This window comes from Triturus cristatus, chromosome 6 (genome assembly GCF_964204655.1).
Source record: "Triturus cristatus chromosome 6, aTriCri1.1, whole genome shotgun sequence".
In the NCBI taxonomy this organism is placed as follows: Eukaryota; Metazoa; Chordata; class Amphibia; order Caudata; family Salamandridae; genus Triturus; species Triturus cristatus.
In genome coordinates, this window is record NC_140589.1 from 147655779 (window position 1) to 147676930 (window position 21152).

Here is a 21152-nt window from a genome sequence, read left to right on the forward strand (position 1 = left end):
ATAAAATAACGGGCAGCTTCAATGAATAAATACATTTTAAAAAGTTGTTACTCAGTGGTAAATGCTCTAATACATTATGAAACCTCTATTAGTTAATACACTGCAAAGGTCTGTGTGAAACCAGAGAGCCACAGAATTAAATCGCGGTTGATGCAGTGGAAAATAGTGCCTTGTGTATTTTTAGTGCTACGAGGTCACAGCCTATGACAGAAAGCACTGTAAATATGTAAATTTGTATTTTTACTTGCATTACACACAGTATAAGACTGCTACAAAAGGCGCAAAATGTTTTACGATAAAATGGTGCTTCCAAAATATATGAGCTGCTTCCAAAATATTGGGGCTTATTCCGAAGCCCCTTGCGCTGCCGGTGCGTCATTTTTTTTACGGTGCTCTGGTGCAGACCCATATATACGAGGCCACGCTAAGTCACTTTGCGTGGATTTTCATGGCCTCCTAGATATGGTGTAAGGCAACGTAGGTCGATGCATTGCCTTACACTGCGTCGGGGGTGGGGGGGATTGTTCTATGGTTGTTGCGGTGGTTTGAAATGCAAATGTGCACAAGTTAATCTGCAAATCCTTAACATTTGCAGATTAACTCGTTTTGCACATTTGCATTTCTTTCAGACAAGCAACACACTAGTAGAAAGGCATGTTTAGCTGCCTGCCTGGCTTTGATTTCCCAGCACAGGAGTCCCTGAATAACACTCCAGGGAAGGCATTTTAACTACCGGAATTAACCTCTGGGGCGTTTTCTTTTAGCAAATATAGGGCATGACCCCCTTCCCATGACTCCACAGCCCCCCTGGGGGTTGCGCCCCACATATTGAAGACCTCTGCTATAGAGCAAGAGGATGATTTTCTTGTTGAAACACTAAAGTCACAAAAGACAACAGTCTCTTCCCATGCTAAAGCATTGTTATCTTCCACACAACATTTTCAAGCAACCTGTCAGGTCTAGGGTTATAACCCCTAGAATAGAAAAATATAAAGTGTGCCCACTAGATCCAGCTTACATCAAAGGGCAGGTTACCCTAGACTCTGTAGTGGTACATGCTGTTAAGAATAGGGCAAATTCCCAGGGTATGCTCCCCACGCTGATGGGGTAAGAAGAATGATGGGACAGGATGCGTGTTGCCGCTCAAGCAGCCAACCACCTGCAAATCGCAAAGTCGGTAGGCAACTATGATACAATCATGCTACATGGGATGAGATGCAGGAACTACAGCAACACCTCCCTGACCAATACCGACCGAGAAACTCCGCTGGTAGAAGAGGGCAGAGCAATATCTAATGCAACCATACAATGCGCCCTAGACTCTGCAGACACCACTGCGTGGGAGGTTGCACCCGTGTCCTTACTAGACGCCATGCATGGCTCAGGGTCTCTGCCCTCAAACCAGATGTGCAACAGCACCTACTAAACATCTCATTTGACACTGACACTAAAGCAATGGGAGCCCTCCAGACTTACCAACACTGTAGTTTCTTTCGTAGGGGTCAGTACTGAGGTGCAGCCAGAGCAGGTACGTCCACCAACAAAGGCACTGGACCCAAACAGCAGGGCTCATACCAAGCACACTTTTCCAGAGATGCATATTACAGGTCAAACTACAGGAACAATAGAGGACTAGGGTGTGGGTTCAACCCTAAAACACCTCCACAACTGACTACCTAAACATCTCGCCACAACACATTAATCCAGTCAGGATGGCTACAACAGTTCTGTCATTAGTGGTCAATCCTCACCACCGATCAATGGGTCCTCTTCATAATCAAGGACGGGTTTTGTTTGGAACTCACACACCACACCCCCTACAATACCACCCACCACACGTCACAAGAACATCTTGCCTTCAAAAAGGAGCTATAGAGATAGTCCCAAAACATCTGATACTCTGGGTGTACTCACTGTCTTCTCATTCCCGAAAAAAAAACGTTAAGGCCCATCTTAGACCGAAGACCACTCGAAAGTTAAATCTCAGATTATTTCCACATGGTTAGTGTGAATCGAAACTAAACCTTTAGATTCACTCTGCAGGTGTCATCGTGGAGTCCAAGAGGGGTCAGCCTACGCTGGACTTGGACTCAGGATCATTGGAGAACCTTTTCTGGGTCGGTCGGCCACCTGGATACAGCCAGAGGCGTCTAGAGCAGATTGGTTAGGGATAGCGAATCCGGAGGACACAAGAGTCCCTTGGGTTGGTTTCAGGTGGACAGAGCCGCTGTCCTTGGGAGTTCTGGTCTTCAAAGGCAGGCAGTCCTCCCAGGGGTGTGTGGAGGTCACTGACTGCAGGACATGTCATTTCTTGACAGGTTTTTTGAGAGCTGGGGCAAAGTGAGTGGATGTCGACCGTCTTATCTCCACGGTGTATTCTCTGTCCTCCTTACGTTGGCCGAATCTAGTTTCAGGGCGTGAGGCTGTCACTTAAATACTAGATTTAGAGGTGTTTTAAGGGAGTGACAGGTGGGGCCAATGGACACTCTACTTGGGGTGTCTACACCCTTGATTGTCACCCTCCTGTGGGAGGGGGCATAGTCCTAACCCTGATTGGAGGGGGTCCCCTTATCTTCAAATTAGCAGGGACTGAAAGATATTCCTTGCCTCTTCCACCTTAGGGGTGGAGTTGGCAGAGGTGGGCGCACCTCCTATTCTTCCTCGTTTTTCCCACTGGCTTTCTCACCCAAAGTGGGGGGTCTAAACCAGGGGCTGCCATCTGCTGCTAGCAGCAGAGGCTGGGGATTGCATTACAAAAGTGGCAGGCCATTGAAGCTTTGCTCTCGAACACTGCCATCCTGGGGCTGGAGGTGGGACATCTTTACCCAGGAAATGCTTTGTTTCTGGTCCCAGAAAGCAGGGGCTCTCGATTCAGGGGTCCAGAAACGTGTGGTAGTGGCAGGCTGCCTAAAGCCCGTCTGTGACCACACCAGGGTTGGCATGTTTTCAGGGGGCACCTCTGAGTACATGGTTCAATAAATACCACACCGGCATCAATGTGGGTTTGAGGAGTAGTTTGGTATCAAACAATTCTGGTTTCAGAGAAGCCCTCATGGTGCTAGGGAACTGGAGTTGTCAAGTTTCCAGCCCATGTCCTCTCTATGGTTTCCCTGGCACTTACAATATCTAAGAATAGACTTAAATATTGTAGGGTCAAATCTGCTCATGCAGACCTGCCCACACCTGTGATACAGTGCACCCTACCTTAGGACTGTAAGGCCTGCTAGAGGTGTGACTTACCTATACCTTAGGCAGTGCGAGTTGGCATGGCACACAGGCAGTGAGCCATGTCAACTTTGTCATTTTTGTCTGCACCAGGGCATGCATGCTGCAGGGGTAGTCTGGATGGCTAGGTGAGGAGTACCTTGGGGGCACTGTTCCCTGTAAGATGCGCGCCTGTGCTCCCGCGCACCTCTGTTCTCCTGAGCGCGCAGTGCTGTGTGAAAAGCGCGCGCACACAGCACATCCCGATAGAGCGTTCCTGCGCCGTAAGGAAGAAAATGCTCCTGCACTGGCTGCCTTTCTATTCTAAATAGTGCGCGGTTGCCGTGCTGATTGTTGGCCTTTTGAAAGTATTTGTTAGTCACAGCGCCCATCAAGGGCTGCATTTAACACAAATACTTTAAAAAGGCAAACAATCAGCCCCACAGCTGCGCTCTATTTAGATAAGAAATGCAGCAAGTTTACAAACAATCATCTGAAAGCACACGTTCGTGCTTTAAAAATGCTGCATTTCTTTTCTAAACAGAGCAAAGCTGTGGGGCCGATTATTTGCCTTTTGAAAGTATTTCTTAAATACAGCCCTTGATGGACGCTGTGAATAACATAAATACTTTCAAAAAGCCTGCAATCAGCAGAAATCACTTATTGTTGTTCTACAAGCTTTTCACGCCCATTCGCAGCACTCCTTGAACCTGGTAATTAATTGACCACCCATTCCCTCCCAGGTTTCCACGCGCTCACTTTAAGGACCGCAGTGTCTCACAGGCGCATTCCACCCATGATGTGCAATTAACTGCGTTCATTCCCAGTAAGTGTACCTTTATCACTGGTAGTCGTGCTTTGTCCTTGCGCCTTGCCTGCTCTCATTTGTTGATTAGAGTTCATAAGTGCTTCCATATCAGCGCCGCTGTGTTCTGAATTTTCCTGTAATTCTTCACAACCGCGCCACTCCCTTCCCTGACTGTATCTCATTAAGTATGAACTCCGAATGTTGCCCAGTTTGCAAGTGCATTCTTATCTGTCAGATCTGGTTTAGTTTTCTGACTACTAATTATGACTCTCTGACACTTTTTCGTTTTCTTAATTACCTATTTTTTCTAAATGACGATTTACTCTGATATAAATTGTATGCATGAACTAAATATGCATATTTACTCAATAGGGAGCCTCTAAAATTAAATAGTGACTTAACTATGATAAATATATCCAGGGATCAGACTTTTATATTTATTATTTTTTCCTTTTCTTCCCCCCCCCCCCCTCCAATAATTTTAGATTCAGCTTGCTCACCAATGTTTGTCCTGATGATGAACTCAAATAAATGAGTTCAAAATGCCGTCGACCCCCAACAACATGAACTCTTTTTACTTTGTATAACTTTTATAAGGAGTTCGCACTGCTGTCGTCAATCCGATGTTTTATTTTAATTTCACCTTCACTTTTCACACCACGCTGTTTGTCACTTGTGTAAGCTCCTGAATACTATTGTTTTTGAATAAATACCTGTATATACTTGACTCTACGATCCCTTTTGTACATTACTTATCGCTCCCTTTCCAAGAATTAATTTCCCACTCTCAATTGTTAGTGCCCCCTAGAGGGTCGCTCCTAAATGGACCTTGAGGTCACATCAGAACCATTGGTTCGAGGCATATGAGCTGCAGATTATACACTGTGCATAGATCGCCATCTGGTGTTGGGCCCGGATATTTGCAGTTTTTTTTTTCCTCTTGGAAAGTCTTTGGAAGTCACGAGGTCGGTGACTCCTCCTTTGGTTCGTATTGCGCATGGGCTTCGGCTCCATCCTCAGATTGTTTTTTTCCGCCATCGGGCTCGGATGTAATACTTCGCGCTCCGGTTCCGAACTTTTCCAGTTCAGCGATCGACGCAAAATCCTCGCTCATCGAGATCCTTCAGATAATAAATCTTAATCACCTTCTCTTCGGGACTTCTTCGATTCCAGTCGTCGACGGCGGCCTTCGGGCCTATTCCGGCTCCGGTCTCGGCTGATGGAAAGAACTCCCTTCAAGAAGTGCCCTCAATGTGGGTCCAAATTCCCCCACACCGATCTTCATGAGGTGTGCAACCTCTGCCTCTCCCCTGAACACGAGGCCCGAGACTGTCCCACCTGCAAGTCTTTTAGATCTAAAAAGACTATTCGAGATCGAAGGGCCAGACGCAACATGGCGCACTCCTCGACCTCCGCTCCAGTCGACATCTTCGGGGACGACGTCGAAGCTCCGGGACAGCAGAACATCGAAGAAGAGGACGACTACCTTTTCAGTGCTTCCGAGGCCGACGACTCAGATGTGGAGGACATCACCCCGGCACCTCGGGAGTACTATACCCCCTCCCACACCCACGCCGATACCCAAAAAGGCTTTGGTCACGCCTTCGCGCCTAGGCAAGACCAAGGATACTGCTTCTCACACCCCACCTTCGGGTCCGGTAAAGAAGCCTGTTAAGCCTTCCGGCAGCTCGGGCTCGAGCCAGCCTACCAGCGGTACCGAAAGACACCCTTCGGCACCGAAGAAAAAATCGGCCTCCACCTCCACACCGAGCCCAGCACCAAAGCCCTTGGTGTCGAAACCTGCCATCTCGGTGCCGACCAAACATCATAAGGCCCTCGGCACCGACACTCCCGTGACGAAGCCTCTTTCGGCACCGAACAAAAAATCGGAGGTCCCGAAAAAGCACGGCTTAGACAAGCCTAAAAAGCCGCCGGCCCCGAAAACCTCGGCGCCGACCGAACAACCAGTGTCGCAAGAACTTTTCACACCGGATCCTCTGCAAAAGACACTTAACAAGGATCCAAAAACTGGATATTTGACACTGTCTTCAAAAAAGAGACACTTGGACAAACCAGCTCCACCTCCACCTCCAAAGAGGAAGGACACTGCTACCTCCCCTTTCAGAGTGCCTTCCCCACCTCCTCCACCCTCCCCACCTCCACCTTCTCCACCCCTGCCTCATCGCTCTCCAACCTTGTCTCCAGACCTAAGATGATCTAGGGGACCCTTACTATGATCCAGCAGATGTGCCACAAGACACCACCCCTACTGGATCTCCAGACCCATGGAATGACTATAACAATCCGGACATCCCCGATGTCCCACAGGATGACCTTTACCCATCTAGGCCATCCCCACCAGAAGATTAGTTAGGTTTTCACCACCTACTACAGAGGGCGGCACATTACCACGGGGTGGAGTTACATACTGACCCAGTGGAGGAAGATTTTCTCCTAGACACCCTCGATAATGCACATAGGTCTACTGCCATTCTACCTATGTTAAAAGGAGTAATCAAACATGCACCGGAGGTTTTTAAAGACCCAGTCAGGGCCAGGGTCCTAAACCCCCGTATAGAGAAAAAATACAAAGCCGCCCCCACAGATCCTTCATACATTAAAGGCCCTGCACCACTGGATTCCTTAGTGGTATCTACAGCTAGGAAGCGTTCAAATTCTCAGGCGTCAGGCGAAGCACCACCACCTGACAAAGATTCCAAGCTCCTAGACGCGTCAGGGAAGCGCACTGCGTCACAAGCCGCCAATATATGGCGTATCGCCAACACGCAAGCGCTATTGGCCAGATACGACAGGGCGCATTATGATGAGTTAGAGACCATCATGCACCATCTCCCTGAAAAATACAGAAATAGGGCTAATGAATTGATCCAAGAGGCAAAAACAATAACTAATACCTCTATACGCTGTGCCCTAGATGCGGCAGATACAGCCTCCAGGGCCATAAACACCAGTGTCCTTCTCCGTCGCCACGCCTGGCTCAGAGTTTCAGGTTTTAAACCTGAGGTACAAGCCTCCATATTGAACCACCCATTCGACCAACATCTATTTGGCCCAAAAGTTGGAGAAGCCCTCAAAGATGAAGAAAGATACTGATACGGCGAAATCCATGAGAGCCCTACAGTCACACACTCCTAGGCGCTCCTTTCGCCGCTCTTCCTTTCGGGGCACGGGCAGGGGCTACTCCTCGGATAGTGCATCCACGTCCTACAAATCCCCTCCTCAATCTACCTTCACAAAGGGTTATCAAAGAGGCGGATACAGAGGTAATAATAATAAAGGCAGAGGCAAAACAAATACCGCCCGCTCTGCCACACCGCCTACCCAATGACTTTCCCCCGCTCCCCCCAGACCATTCCACTCCGGTCGGGGGCAGAATACAACATTTCCTTCACGTCTGGGAGACAATCACCTCAGACAGATGGGTGACCCAAATTATTCATTCAGGGTATTGCCTAGAATTAACATCTACCCCCCCCCCCCCCCCCAAACATTCCACCCAGGCAACGCCCAATGTCTCAAGAACATGCCACGTTCCTAAAACAGGAGGTAGTCTCTCTCAAAATTTAGGGGTCTACTCCCTGTACTTTCTGATTCCAAAGAGAGACGAGACTCTACGACCTATCCTAGATCTCAGGCCTCTAAATACTTACATACATTCAGACCATTTTCACATGGTAACCCTTCAACAGGTTCTTCCACTACTCTCACAGAACAACTTTCTCACCACTCTGGATTTGAAAGACGCATACTTTCACATCCCAATACACCATGCTCACAGAAAGTACCTAAGATTTGTAGTGGACGGGCAACACTACTAGTTCAAGGTGCTCCCGTTCGGGGTAACAACAGCACCGAGGGTATTCACCAAGTGCCTAGCAGTATTGGCGGCACATCTCAGAAGACAGCACATTCACGTCTTCCCGTATTTGAACGACTGGCTAATAAAAGCCACGTCCTACGAACAATGTGTGCAACACACTGCCGCTACAATCCAACTACTTCACCAGCTAGGTTTCACGGTGAACCACCAAAAGTCCCACCTGGTAAAATCACACACAAAACAATACCTCGGTGCCACCATAGACACCTCAAAAACCATAGCCTATCCCAATCCTGCCAAGATTGCAAATATACAGGCTCTGCGTCAAAAATTCATATGTCAACACTCTCTCCCAGCAAAGGTGTTTATGCAACTGATAGGGATGATGGCCTCTTGCATTTTCATAGTGCCCCATGCAAGACTCCAGATGCGTCCACTCCAAGAGTGTTTAGCGCGCCAGTGGAACCAGGCCCAGGGGCAACTGACAGATCTAGTGTTGGTAGACGGTCGCACCCATCGCTCTCTGCAGTGGTGGAACACCACAAACCTTTCCAAAGGTCGACCGTTCCTGGACCCGGTTCCACAAATAATCCTAACAGACGCATCGCTCTCCGGCTGGGGAGCTCATCTGTTACATCTCACAGTACAGGGCACATGGACGCCGCAACAGAAATTACTCCACATCAACCATCTGGAGTTACTGGCAGTCTTCCTAGCCCTAAAATCCTTCCAGACGCAGATTTCAGGCAAGGCAGTCCTCATTCGCACAGACATGACTGCCATGTACTACATTCAAAAACAGGGGGGCACACACTCTCCACAGCTCTCTCAATTAGCACAGAGCATATGGAGATGGGCAATTCCACAGAAAATCTTTCTCCTGGCCCAACACGTCCCAGGAGTCCAAAACACCGTGGCAGATCTGCTCAGCAGACAAACGCAACAGATTCACGAATGGGAACTTCACCTACAGGTTCTTCACCCGTTCTTTCAGATGTGGGGGCATCCACACATAGACCTATTCGCCACCCACGACAACAAAAAATGCCAAAGCTTCGCCACCAGATATCCACACTCATTGTCCAAAGGCAATGCGATATGGATGAACTGGTCAAACAAATTTGCATACGCTTTTCCACCTCTCCCACTAATTCAATTAGTGGTGCGATAGCTACAACAGCATTCCCTAACACTGATCCTAGTAGCTCCAACATGGGCCAGACAACCGTGGTACACCACACTGCTGGAACTCTCGATAGTACCACATCAAAAGTTGCACCTCTCACCATGCCTCCTAACCCAGAACCATGGAGAGATCAGGCACCCGGACCCAGCTCAGCTCAACCTTGCGATCTGGCTCCTGAGGTCCTAGAATTCGGATACCTTAACCTTCCCCCTGATTGCATGAATATTATCAGGGAAGCTAGACGCCCTACTACTCGGGCATGCTCTGCTGCAAAGTGGAAAAGATTTGTTGTTTACTGCCACAACAACACAATCAACCCTCTAAATGTGTCCATACAGCACATCATATGTTACTCGCTCCATCTACAAAGGTGTAACCTAGCATATACATCCATTCGGTTACACCTCGCAGCAATTGCTGCTTACTTACAGAACAGGCAGCACCTATCACTTTTCAGGGTGCCTGCCGTCAAGGCCTTTATGGAAGGCCTCAAGAGTAATTCCACCCAAAGTACCACCCTCACCTGTCTGGAACTTGAATATAGTTCTCACAAGGCTAATGGGACCCCCTTTCAAACCATTACATAAATGTGAGCTGCAATTTCTCACATGGAAAACAGCTTTCCTAGTGGCCATCACTTCCCTTAGAAGGGTTAGTGAAATACAAGCACTCACTATACAGGAACCTTTTCTCCAAATGCATCAGAACAAGGTTGTACTCCGCATCAACCCAAAATTTCTACCCAAAGTCATTTCTCCATTCCATCTAAACCAGTCGGTAGAATTACCAGTCTTTTTCTCACAACCTCAAACCGTTGCGGAAAGGGCTTTGCACACACTGGATGTTAAAAGGGCCTTACGTTACTACATCCAAAGAACACAACCTTTCAGAAAAACCAAACAGCTATTTGTCTTTCTCTCCACCACATAAAGGCAACCCTATTTCTAAATCAGGGATTGCTAGGTGGATTGTAAAATGCATACAGGTTTGCTACCACAAAGCAAAACGAACGCTATCTGTTCCCCCTAAAGCCCACTCTACAAGGAAGATAGGGGCTTCTATGGCTTTTCTAGGAAACATACCACTAGATGACATCTGCAAAGCAGCGACATGATCAACACCGCACACTTTCACAAAACATTACTGTGTAGATATGCAAACCAAGCAACAAGCTAGTGTGGGCCAGGCTGTACTAAAAACACTGTTCCAAACCACTGCAACGGATGCCGGTGGTCGCCGCTAGGGTTGGGTACTGCTATATAGTCTATGCACAGTGTATAATCTGCAGCTCATATGCCTCGAACGGAATATACTACTTACCAGTATGCATCTGTTCTTGGCATGTAGAGCTGCAGATGTATACACGCCCACTCGCCTCCCCGGCTACCTGTATCCGTTCCAGTCTATCTTATTTAGATACAACACACATGGGTTTCTTTACTGTTATTACTACGCTCCATCTTTCCCTGCTGGCGAAAAACAATCTGAGGATGGAGCCGAAGCCCATGCGCAATACGAACCAAAGGAGGAGTCACAGACCTCGTGACTTCCAAAGACTTTCCAAGAAGAAAAACAAACTGCAAACATCCGGGCCCAACACCAGATGGCGATCGATGCACAGTGTATAGATCTGCAGCTCTGCATGCCAAGAACAGATGCATACTGGCAAGTAGCATATTCCTTTCCATAAACAGCATACAGATGAAGTGCATTGTTGGTGAATGGTGGTGAGGGAATTCATGTAGGAGGAGGAAATGGGGGAGGGGGCACCTCTGTTGCATAGTGTGTGACCAGTGCTAGGGCCAGCCTTGGCTGGGAGTGTCGTTCCCCCCCTCCCCCTTGAAGTTCGGGACTAGTTGCTCCCCCCTGATCACAGTATCCGTCGTGGGCTGCATTTAACATACATTCTTTCAAGACAGCCCACCATTTAGAAAAGAAATGCAGCAAGTTTTATATAGTGCAAACTCAACCCAAAGATATTGGAGCGATTTACATGATTTTTTTTTATTTATTTGGCCCTTAGACTCAAACCCCATCTCCTAAGTCGACAGCTCGAGTATTAACCCACAACCTCTACCACAAGAGCAGAAGCATTTTCAATATTATTTACAGCTTTATACCACAAACAACCATTGACAAAGCCAATAGTTCTGGCTTCTTGTAGGTGTAATGTTACTTGTATTATATATCTGGATGCAATGACAGAAGAAGCAAAATATCAGTCGGGTAGCACACTATGCTAAGCACAGATTTTTAATTTAATTGCTTTTAAGCCACGCCGTTAATTGCATCGGTCACGCCTCTTTGAGAGACCCCCAGGTTCGAGGCATGTGGGCTGCTGAATTCATATCTGTGCATAGATCGCTGCCTAGTGTTGGGTCCGGATGATTGCACATTGTTGTCCTGGAAGAGTCTTCGAAGTATCACGAGATAGGTGGCTCCTCCCCTGGACTACAGTGCGCATGGGCATCCTCTCTATCCTTAGATTGTTTTTTTCCGCCATTGGGTTCGGATGTGCTTATCTTAGCTCAAGTTCGGAAACTTTAGTTTAAGGCCAAAAGGCCTTTAGATCTCGTCGGTATTGTTCGCGTTCGGTATCGACCAGTTTATTTTGTGTTTTATTACCTTCTTCACGCTTTTCGGATCCGCTTCGGTCCGAACATCGATCACTGCTCGACGATGGAATCGAGGACTCCTTTCAAGAGATGTCCACACGTCGATGTCCATCCGGTGTGCAACAAATGTCTCTCACCGGATCATGATGAGTCTAAATGTATGGCCTGCGCCCGGTTCCGCTCGAAGAAGACTCTGCGGAATCGGCAGGCAGCGAGATTGGAGGCACAGCAATCGGCGCCTGCCCCGGTCAACATCTTAAGCACCGAGGATGAGGAAGCCGAGAGCGTAGAAGACATAGACTCCAGCCACGCTTCCGAACATGAATCTCGATCGGAAGACGATGATGTGATCTTTGAGGACGAAGACGTCGTCGACGAGGTAGGAGACTACAATGAGGCCCTTGGGGCCGAGGAAGATAGCTCCAGCGAAGAGCTAGGCCAACCCGTCGATACGGAGGCCGAGAGACAAAGTCGTCATAAGGCTCAGGTCGAGGGATCGCCTGCGGGCCGTACCCAAGATCAGTCACACAGTTCTTCGGCCCCGCCTCAAGGCCCGGCCTCGTACGTTTCACAGGAGCCATTAATATCGAAGACTACTGGATTTCATTCAGTGAAACCGAAACCGTCCGTCGCACCGGTTACATCGAAACCGAAAGTGAAACTGGTTGCGATCAGATCAAAGGCCTGGAAGCCCTCCACTCCTTCGACGCCGGCACAGGTCATCGGCACCGAACACACCAAAAGAGATTTCGGTGCCGAGCTCACCACGGCGGGTTCCGGCGACGAGCCAAAGAAGGCCCTCGGTCCCCACAAGGCGCCTCGGCCTATGGCACCGAAGATTACGGCCCAACCCACCAAGGTCAAGGTGGTCGATCCGTCTGCGTCGACATCAAAGGGTGCGGCGCCTGCCAAATCATCGGCTCCGAGGAGCGTCGATACCCACCTTCGGATCGACGACCCAAAGACTGGGAATAAATCGGATACCGCTTCGACGCCTGCCTCCAAGGTGCCTGTCTGTTCCAAAGCGCCATCTGCGTTCCCCTTGCAACAGGTCTCAGCATCGTTGCAACGCATCAGGGACCGGGCAACCCTCCAACCTACGTCGGGTCCCGAAACGCACAAGGCCGCAAAAGCACACTCTGCGCCGGCGCACATCACATTTGGATTGCCGCCGCCCAAGGCACCCAAAATGTTCGAAATTCGGACACGTGTCCACCAAACACAGACACTATCCACTGGACAAATCGATATCGAGCCGTCATAGGCACACTTTATCGACGCCGACACTGGTAGGCTGATGCTCCACAAGCGGAAAATCACACCAGAGAAGGGTTTGGACTCATACAAGATTCCTTTGAAACAAAAACTGCCGGCAGGTTCCGCACCAGTGCTTCATGAAACCTTTCAACCCTTCCTTCAGGACCCACCGTCTTTTTCTCCTACGCATTCAGAGGCAGACACCGAAGAGGACTATATAGGGGATGATACCACCTACCCGGTGGATATCGATCCTGATGATCACATGCAAGACCCAGATCAGGCATGGGATGACCCCACCGACCAGGGTAATGCACCAGATACTCCTGACACGCAGCTTTATAATATAAAGACATCTCCCACAGAGGACACTGCTGCCTTTAATGCCCTCATAGAACGGGCTGCTGCCAATCATGGAGTGGAACTCCATTCTGACACTGTAGAGGAAGATTTCTTAGTGGACACATTCGCCTCCTCTGAGAAAACCGTCAAAACTCTGCCAATGTTGAAGGGAGTTCTGAAACCTGCAAAAGACATTTTTAAAGAAACAACCAGGGCTCGGGTGTTGAACCCCAGAATCGAAAAAAAATACAAGCCTGCACCCGGAGACCCTATGTACATTAAGGGTCAGTTACCATTAGACTCCATGGTTGTTGCTAATACTCGCAAACGAGCACATTCACAAACAACGGGTGATGCTCCTCCCCCCGACAAGGAGTCCAAAGTGCTGGAGACATCAGGCAAAAGGATAGCAGCGCAAGCGGCAAACATCTGGCGCATTGCCAACACCCAGGCACTCCTGGCCCGTTATGATAGGTCACACTATGACACACTAGAATAACTGCTACAACACTTGCCAGATGAATACAAAGAGGCAGCAGAGCTCCTTATCAGAGAGGGACAACTCCTTACAAATGCGTCCATCAAATGCGCACTGGATGCAGCCGACACTGCAGCAAGGGCGATCAACACAAGCGTAATGTTGAGGAGGCACGCATGGTTAAGAATCTCAGGCTTCAAACCGGAAATTCAGAACAATATCTTAAATCAACCGGTCAACCCAGACTTTTTATTTGGCCCCAAGGTTGACACTACCCTCGAAAAAATTAAAAAAGACACAAACTGCAAAATCAATGGGGGCTCTGCAGTCGCAGCAGTTTCGGAGTGGCTCCTTTCGTCGCCCCGGGAATAGAGGAGCAGCTAGAGGTCAGGGGTCCCAGCAGCAGTACAATAAAGGGGGTACGCAAAGTACCTATGATAAAAACAATAGAGGTGGATATCGTGGATCCAGCACCAAAGGCAGAGGACGTGGGTACGGCAACACCAGGTCCTCCCCCAAAAACAAACAGTGACGCCTTCTCCCTGCCCCCGACCACATAACACCTGTCGGGGGGAGACTCCAACAGTTCCTGTCAGTCTGGAAGTCCATCACCACGGACAGGTGGGTCAGGGAAATTATCCAGTACGGTTACTGTCTAGAATTAACGTCCGCTCCACCCAACATACCACCAAAGCACCGTCCTATGTCCGTAGAGCACTTGGCATTATTGCAGCAGGAAGTACTAAGTATGCTGCAAAAAGGTGCAATAGAAGTCGTGCCCGTAAACCAACAAGGGACAGGGGTGTACTCTCTGTACTTCTTAATCCCAAAAAAGGACGGATCTCTCAGACCTATACTAGACCTGAGACCCCTCAACCACTACATTCTGTCAGAGCATTTCCATATGCTCACCCTACAGCAAGTTCTACCGTTACTCAATCAGGGAGACTTCCTAGCCACACTGGATTTGAAAGATGTGTATTTCCACATACCCATACACCCATCGCACAGAAAATATCTCAGGTTCACTATTCAGGATCACCATTATCAGTTCAAAGTTCTCCCCTTCGGAGTAACAACGGCACCCAGGGTCTTTACCAAGTGCCTAGCGACAGTGGCTGCACATCTACGGAGACAGCACATTCACGTCTTCCCTTACCTGGACGACTGGCTTGTTCAGGCAAAGTCTGCCCAGCAATGTGCCAGCCACATGTCCCTCACCATTCACCTTCTTCACAGTCTAGGATTCTCACTATATTACCCAAAATCACATCTTCAACCCGCACACGTACGCCAGTACCTGAGCGCGATCATAAACACTCTTGACAGCCACAGCTAAGCCAAATTTAGTGAGGATCAACAGCATGCAACTGCTGATCACAAAGTTCAAACCTCAACACTCCCTTCCAGCGCGAGTGTTCATGCAGTTGATAGGCATGATGGCCTCCTGCATTTTCATAGTCCCGCACGCGAGACTACATATGCGCCCGCTTCAGGAGTGCTTGGCACGTCAATGGAATCAGGCTCAAGGACAATTAACAGACCTAGTGTTGGTGAGCGGTCGTGCATACAACTCTCTGCATTGGTGGAATCCACAAAACCTTTGCAAGGGCCGACTGTTCCAAGAGCCTGTTCTGCAAATAATACTGATGGCGGACGCCTCTTTCCAGGGATGGGGAGCTCATGTACTCCATTACACAGTGCAGGGACTATGGACGACACAGCAAAAGAAGATGCACATCAACCTTCTGGAACTGATGGCAATCTTCCTAGCCATAAAGGCATTCAAAGTACACTTATGCAACAAAGTCGTGTTGATCCGGACGGACAACATGACTGCCATGTACTACATACAAAAGCAGGGAGGAACACACTCTCCACAGTTGTCTCATCTGGCTCAGAGCATGTGGAAGTGGGCCATTCAAAGTAACATGTTCCTCATGGCGGAACACCTCCCAGGCAAAGACAACCAGATGGCGGATCTGCTCAGCAGACACAGCCACCAAATGCACGAGTGGGAGCTACATCCATCAGTACTCAAACCGTACTTCCAACAGTGGGGTCATCCAGAGATAGATCTATTCGCCACAAGGGAAAACGCAATTTGCCGAAACTTTGCCGCCAGGTTCCCGCACCCACAGTTGCAGGGCAAGGCGATATGGATGAACTGGTCAGGCAGATTTGCGTACGCTTTTCCCCCAGCGCCATTAATACCGCTAGTGGCACGCAAACTGCGACAACACTCACTGACACTCATCCTAGTTGCTCCAACATGGGCACGCCAACCATGGTACACCACCTTTCTAGAACTTTCCGTGGTGCCGCATCAAAGGCTGCGGATCACACCCGCACTTTTAACGCAGAACAATGGCGAAATTCAGCACCCAGATCCGCAACAGCTGAACCTGGGATCTGGCTCCTGAAGTCTTAGAGTTTGGCTACCTAAACCTGCCACCTGAATGTATGGATATCATCAAGGAGGCCAGAAGACCCACAACCAGAGCTTGCTATGCGGCTAAATGGAAAAGGTTTGTCATTTACTGCAACAACAATGAGATTAACCCGCTGGATGCATCCATTCAAAACATCATCTATTACCTCTTACACTTATACCGATGCAATCTGTCGTACAGCTCCATACGTATACATTTAACCGCGATAGCAGCCTATCTTCAAAACAGGCAGCACCTCTCTTTATTCAGAGTGCCTGCCATCAAAGCCTTCTTAGAGGGACTCAAACGAGTGATTCCCCCCAAGACACCCACCGGCACCAGTGTGGAACCTCAATGTGGTCCTCACCAGATTAATGGGTCCACCTTTTGAACCTCTCCATTCATGTGAGATTCAATTTCTCACCTGGAAAGTAGCTTTCTTAGTGGCAATCACTTCGTTAAGAAGAGTCAGTGAACTCCAGGCACTAACCATTCAAGAGCCATTCATACAGGTTCACGCAAACCGAGTTGTACTACGTACCAACCCCAAATTCATGCCTAAAGTGATATCACAGTTCCACATGAATCAGACTATTGAACTGCCTGTTTTCTTTCCAAATCCACAAAATGTCGCAGAGAGAATGCTCCATACACTAGATATAAAGAGGGCCCTCATGTACTATATAGACAAAACAAAGGATTTTAGGAAAACAAAACAACTTTTCGTTGCCTTTTCTCCAAGACACAAGGGCAACGCCATTTCCAAAGCAGGGATAGCCAGATGGATCGTTAAATGTATTCAAATTTGCTATCAAAAAGCTAAACGCACATTAACGATTCCCCCACGAGCCCACTCAACACGAAAGTTAGGGGCGTCCATGGCTTTCCTAGGAAACATTCCTTTACAGGAAATATGTAGAGCAGCCACATGGTCCACTTTACATACATTTACTAAACACTACTGTGTAGATGTACACTCAAAACAGCAGGCAGCTGTAGGACAGGCTGTTCTCAAAACTCTTTTTCAGACTGCTGCAGCTGGCACTGGCAGCCGCCGCTAATGGAGGGACTGCTATATAATCTATGCACAGATATGAATTCAGCAGCCCACATGCCTCGAACTGAATATGCTACTTGCCAGTATGCATCTGTTCTTGGCATGTAGGGCTGCTGACATTCATATCGCCCACCCTCCTCCCCGGCGCCTGTAGCGGCTGCAGCACTCAGAATTACTGTATAGCATGGTCATCACTTACTGTATCTACTCCATCACTGCCACAATGGCGAAAAACAATCGAAGGATGGAGAGGATGCCCATGCGCACTGTAATCCAGGGGAGGAGCCACCTATCTCGTGATAATTCGAAGACTCTTCCAGGACAACAATGTGCAATCATCCGGACCCAACACTAGGCGGCGATCTATGCACAGATATGAATGTCAGCAGCCCTACATGCCAAGAACAGATGCATACTGGTAAGTAGCATATTCATTTTTTCATCCCACTTAAAGCCCTGGTCCACAAGCACGGTCGGGCTCTTGGCGCACATAGCTTCCACTGCAGTGCACAGAGACCTTACTCTGCCGCACACAGAGGAAAAAAATTAGAGGGAACATTGCCTAGGGAACCCTCTTCATTTCCAATGTCCTAGGTACACAGGTACCCTTTGATGGGGACTTACAGGGGACCTGAAGGGCCTATTGTGGAGCAGCTTTATGTAAGAATCACTGGCACAGGTGGACCAGGTTAGCAGGGATCCTGTGCACTACAATTGAAAATACATCAAATACCAGGCAAAAAGTGTGAGCTAACCATGTCAAGAGCCACTTTCTCACAATGCTACAATACAGAACATTGTTACCTTCACCATCTACAACTCTCTGGCCTTGGATTCACTTCCATATGATTATATCTGGCTGCAGTGGCAGCTACAAAATAGACAACACTTAACTTTGTTTAAAGTACCAATCATCAAGCCTTAAGAGTGATTCCACCTCAAGTTCCACCTGCACTTATGTGGGACTGTAACATTGTTCTCAAAAGACACCATTTGAACCATTACATAATTGTTTCCTCCAATTTCTATCATGGAAGGCTAATTTTTGATTGCCATCACTTCACTTGTGTGTTGGTGAGCTCTAGGCACTCGTCCTAGAAGAATCTTTCTTCCAGCTACATAGGGATAGGGTGGTTCTTCGCACCAACCCAATTTGCCTTCCAAAAGTGGTCTCTCCTTTCCACCTTAACCAATCAATTGAGTTACCTGTGATCTTTCCTCAACCAGACTGTTGCCGAAAGCTCTCTTCAATCATTAGCTCTTAAATGAGCTCTTATGTATTGCATCGACAGAACTGAAGACTTGTAAAACCAAACAAGTCTTTGTTGCTTTTTCGCCCCCTCACAAAGGAAAGCCCATATCCACATCAGTCATTGCCAAGTGAATAATTAGATGCATTCAAACACTTTACCCCAAAGCCAAAAGGACTTTACCAATGCCCCCTACAGCGCACACTACTCGAAAAATAGGGGCTACCATGGCTTTCCTGGAAAATATACCTCTAGCTGTCCTATGTAAAACGCCACCCACTTTCACAAAGCATTATTGTGTGGGTGTTCTAGCATGTCAGTAAGCTAATGCAGGTCAGGCAGTGCTACATACATTTTCTAAACAACTGCAACACCCACAGGTTAGCCACCACTTTTAAAGGGCACTCCTTTTCAGTCTATGCAAAGCATGTGTATCTACAGCCACACATGCCTCGAACGTTTTTGTTTTGTACCCTGTTAGTATCTGTCCTTGGCATGTGGTTCTGTAGATTCACATGCGCCCACCCTCCGCCCCGGACACCTGTGGCCGTTGCAGTTAGTTTACCTTTGCATACGCATGGACATCTCTTTACTCACGCTCGCTTACACTCCATTCTCACCTGCTTGCGGGGAAGCAATCTAATAATGGAGACTATGCCCATGCATCTTATCACCAGGAGGAGTCACTTTACCTCATGACTCAAGACTTCTTTTAGGAAAAACAGCTTGCACACATCTCGACCCAACCTAAGATGGCAGGAGTATGCAAAGCATGTGAAGGTACAGCTCTGCATGGCAAGAACAGATGCTTACAGGGTAAGTAACATAATCCTTTAAGAATGGAGTGTACTTTATCCCGTGTAGAATTACTTGTATGTCAGTTCTATGCTTTTAACACTGCATATGTTTTATTCATTTATTCTTCAGTGCTATTCTCATGGTCCGGTGGATAAAGGCTGTATTCACTCTGCATGCTTCATATCTTACTACAGTAAGTACTGTTCAATCCATTGCTTGTCTGCACCCAGACTTAACATCAGGTACTTACTTCCCTTGTGTTGAGAAGTATGGTGTGGCATAACGTCCCCAATTTCTCAAAGTAGAAAGCAGATTATTTCTATTCTACTTGCAAAGTTATCTTACATATATATGGAATGTAAAAGGTTTCATTTAGTTGACACTTCAAAAGCACATAAAATGTTTGTACTATGTCTCTAGATACACATGTTCTGCACACTCCTACCAAGGGTTGAGAGAAAACGTTTTTAAGTTGTTTTTGTTCAATTAAATGTTGGTCATGATGTCCTGTGGTCCCTCACTTTGGCCCACAACGAACCAGGTCAAAAACTCCTCCTCAGATTGCTGGGACCTGGGACCTCAATCTAAAACAGGTAAGCAATTACGTTTTCAGAGTTGGTACGATTTTTAAAGAATATTTGTAGTTTGCAAAAATCGACACTTAGAAAAAATTTCACAGAGAAACAGTCAATGATTTCCTATGGAAGAAATTTGGGTTAATGGTAAGTACAGTTGTGAGAACTTTTCAGGGTCAGTGCTGGGCGCCAAGATCCAGCACTGGGATCTCTCCTAATAGCAGGTGAGTATTTTCGTTTTCGTTACTCGGTTGATTTTAGGTGAATATTTTAAGTTTTGGAAACTCCACCCTTAGAAGAAATTTCAGAAGAAACCAGTCAATGTTACCCTATGGAGGAAAATTGGGTTACTTACTTTCGGGTAAGTACTCGACTGGCAGAGTTAAGGTTCTAGGCATAGACTCGGGGGGGGGGGGGTCATGTAAGTACAGTTGTTACACCCTCAGCGGCACAGGGGCAGCCGGGTGCAGAGTGAGTTAGGCCCAATGTTATCCTATGGGAGGCAGGGGGGCCTTGGTTGGTGGCTGCTGACTAGCAGGCCACGCTGCTGTGGGAGCTGTGCTCCTGGTCACTTGCTCAGGGCAAATGGGGAAGTAGATAGGTGTAGAGGTTACAATGCCAGGGCCACTCGGGCGGCTGTGTGCAGGGTGTTTTTTGAGCCTTCGGGCGCTCAATGGATTTCAGTGGGAAAGCTCCTGGTTGAACAAAGGCTGCAAGCTCTGGGACGAAGATTCTTCAGGTGCCACCACCACTTTGAGAGGTAAGTTGGGTAGTTGGAGGATAGGTAGGTCCCAAGGAGTTGGGCACAGGGGGCGCCGGGTGCAGGGGTGCCTTTTGGTGTCGGGAAATCTTACCCTCTGTTGATCGTGGTTGGGGGGTTACCTGGTTCTGAGGCTGCAGGCGTCAGGAGCGTCGAGGTGAGTCCTTGGGTGCCGGATTCGGGGTCACAGTCGCCGGGGGGGGGGGACGTCCTCGGGGTCTTTGTTCACTCGGGCACAGGCCAGGCTTGGCGGGTGCAGAGTGTGCAGGGTTTGCGGTTCCGGGCTGAAAAAAGGTTCAGGGTGCCCCTAAACACTAGATTTAGGGGCGTTACAGGTAGGTAAAGGGCAGGGACCAATGGGTCCCTGCCCTGGGGTGGGTACACCCCCTATCCTGCCACTCACCTGTGGTAGGGGGGCAGTAGCCTAGTCCTGATTGGGCAGGGTCTCCCATCTTCAAGATGGCGAGTGCCCGGAGATGTGCTTCACCTCGCCTCCCACAACTGAAGGGTGGGGTTGGCAGGCTGGCACATCCCCTGTCCTTATTTGGG

General features: G+C 48.3%; 1 protein-coding gene across 1 annotated transcript in view; it reads left to right on the forward strand.

Annotated features, from left to right (window-relative positions):
* The window catches only part of WDR43 (WD repeat domain 43), a 366881-nt gene that overhangs the window by 287015 nt on the left and 58714 nt on the right, over window positions 1-21152 (forward strand). Inside the window, exon 14 of the mRNA XM_085610376.1 lies at window positions 19398-19461. Coding sequence (XP_085466502.1) covers window positions 19398-19461 — 64 coding nt within the window. The remainder of the gene's footprint in view (window positions 1-19397; window positions 19462-21152) is intronic.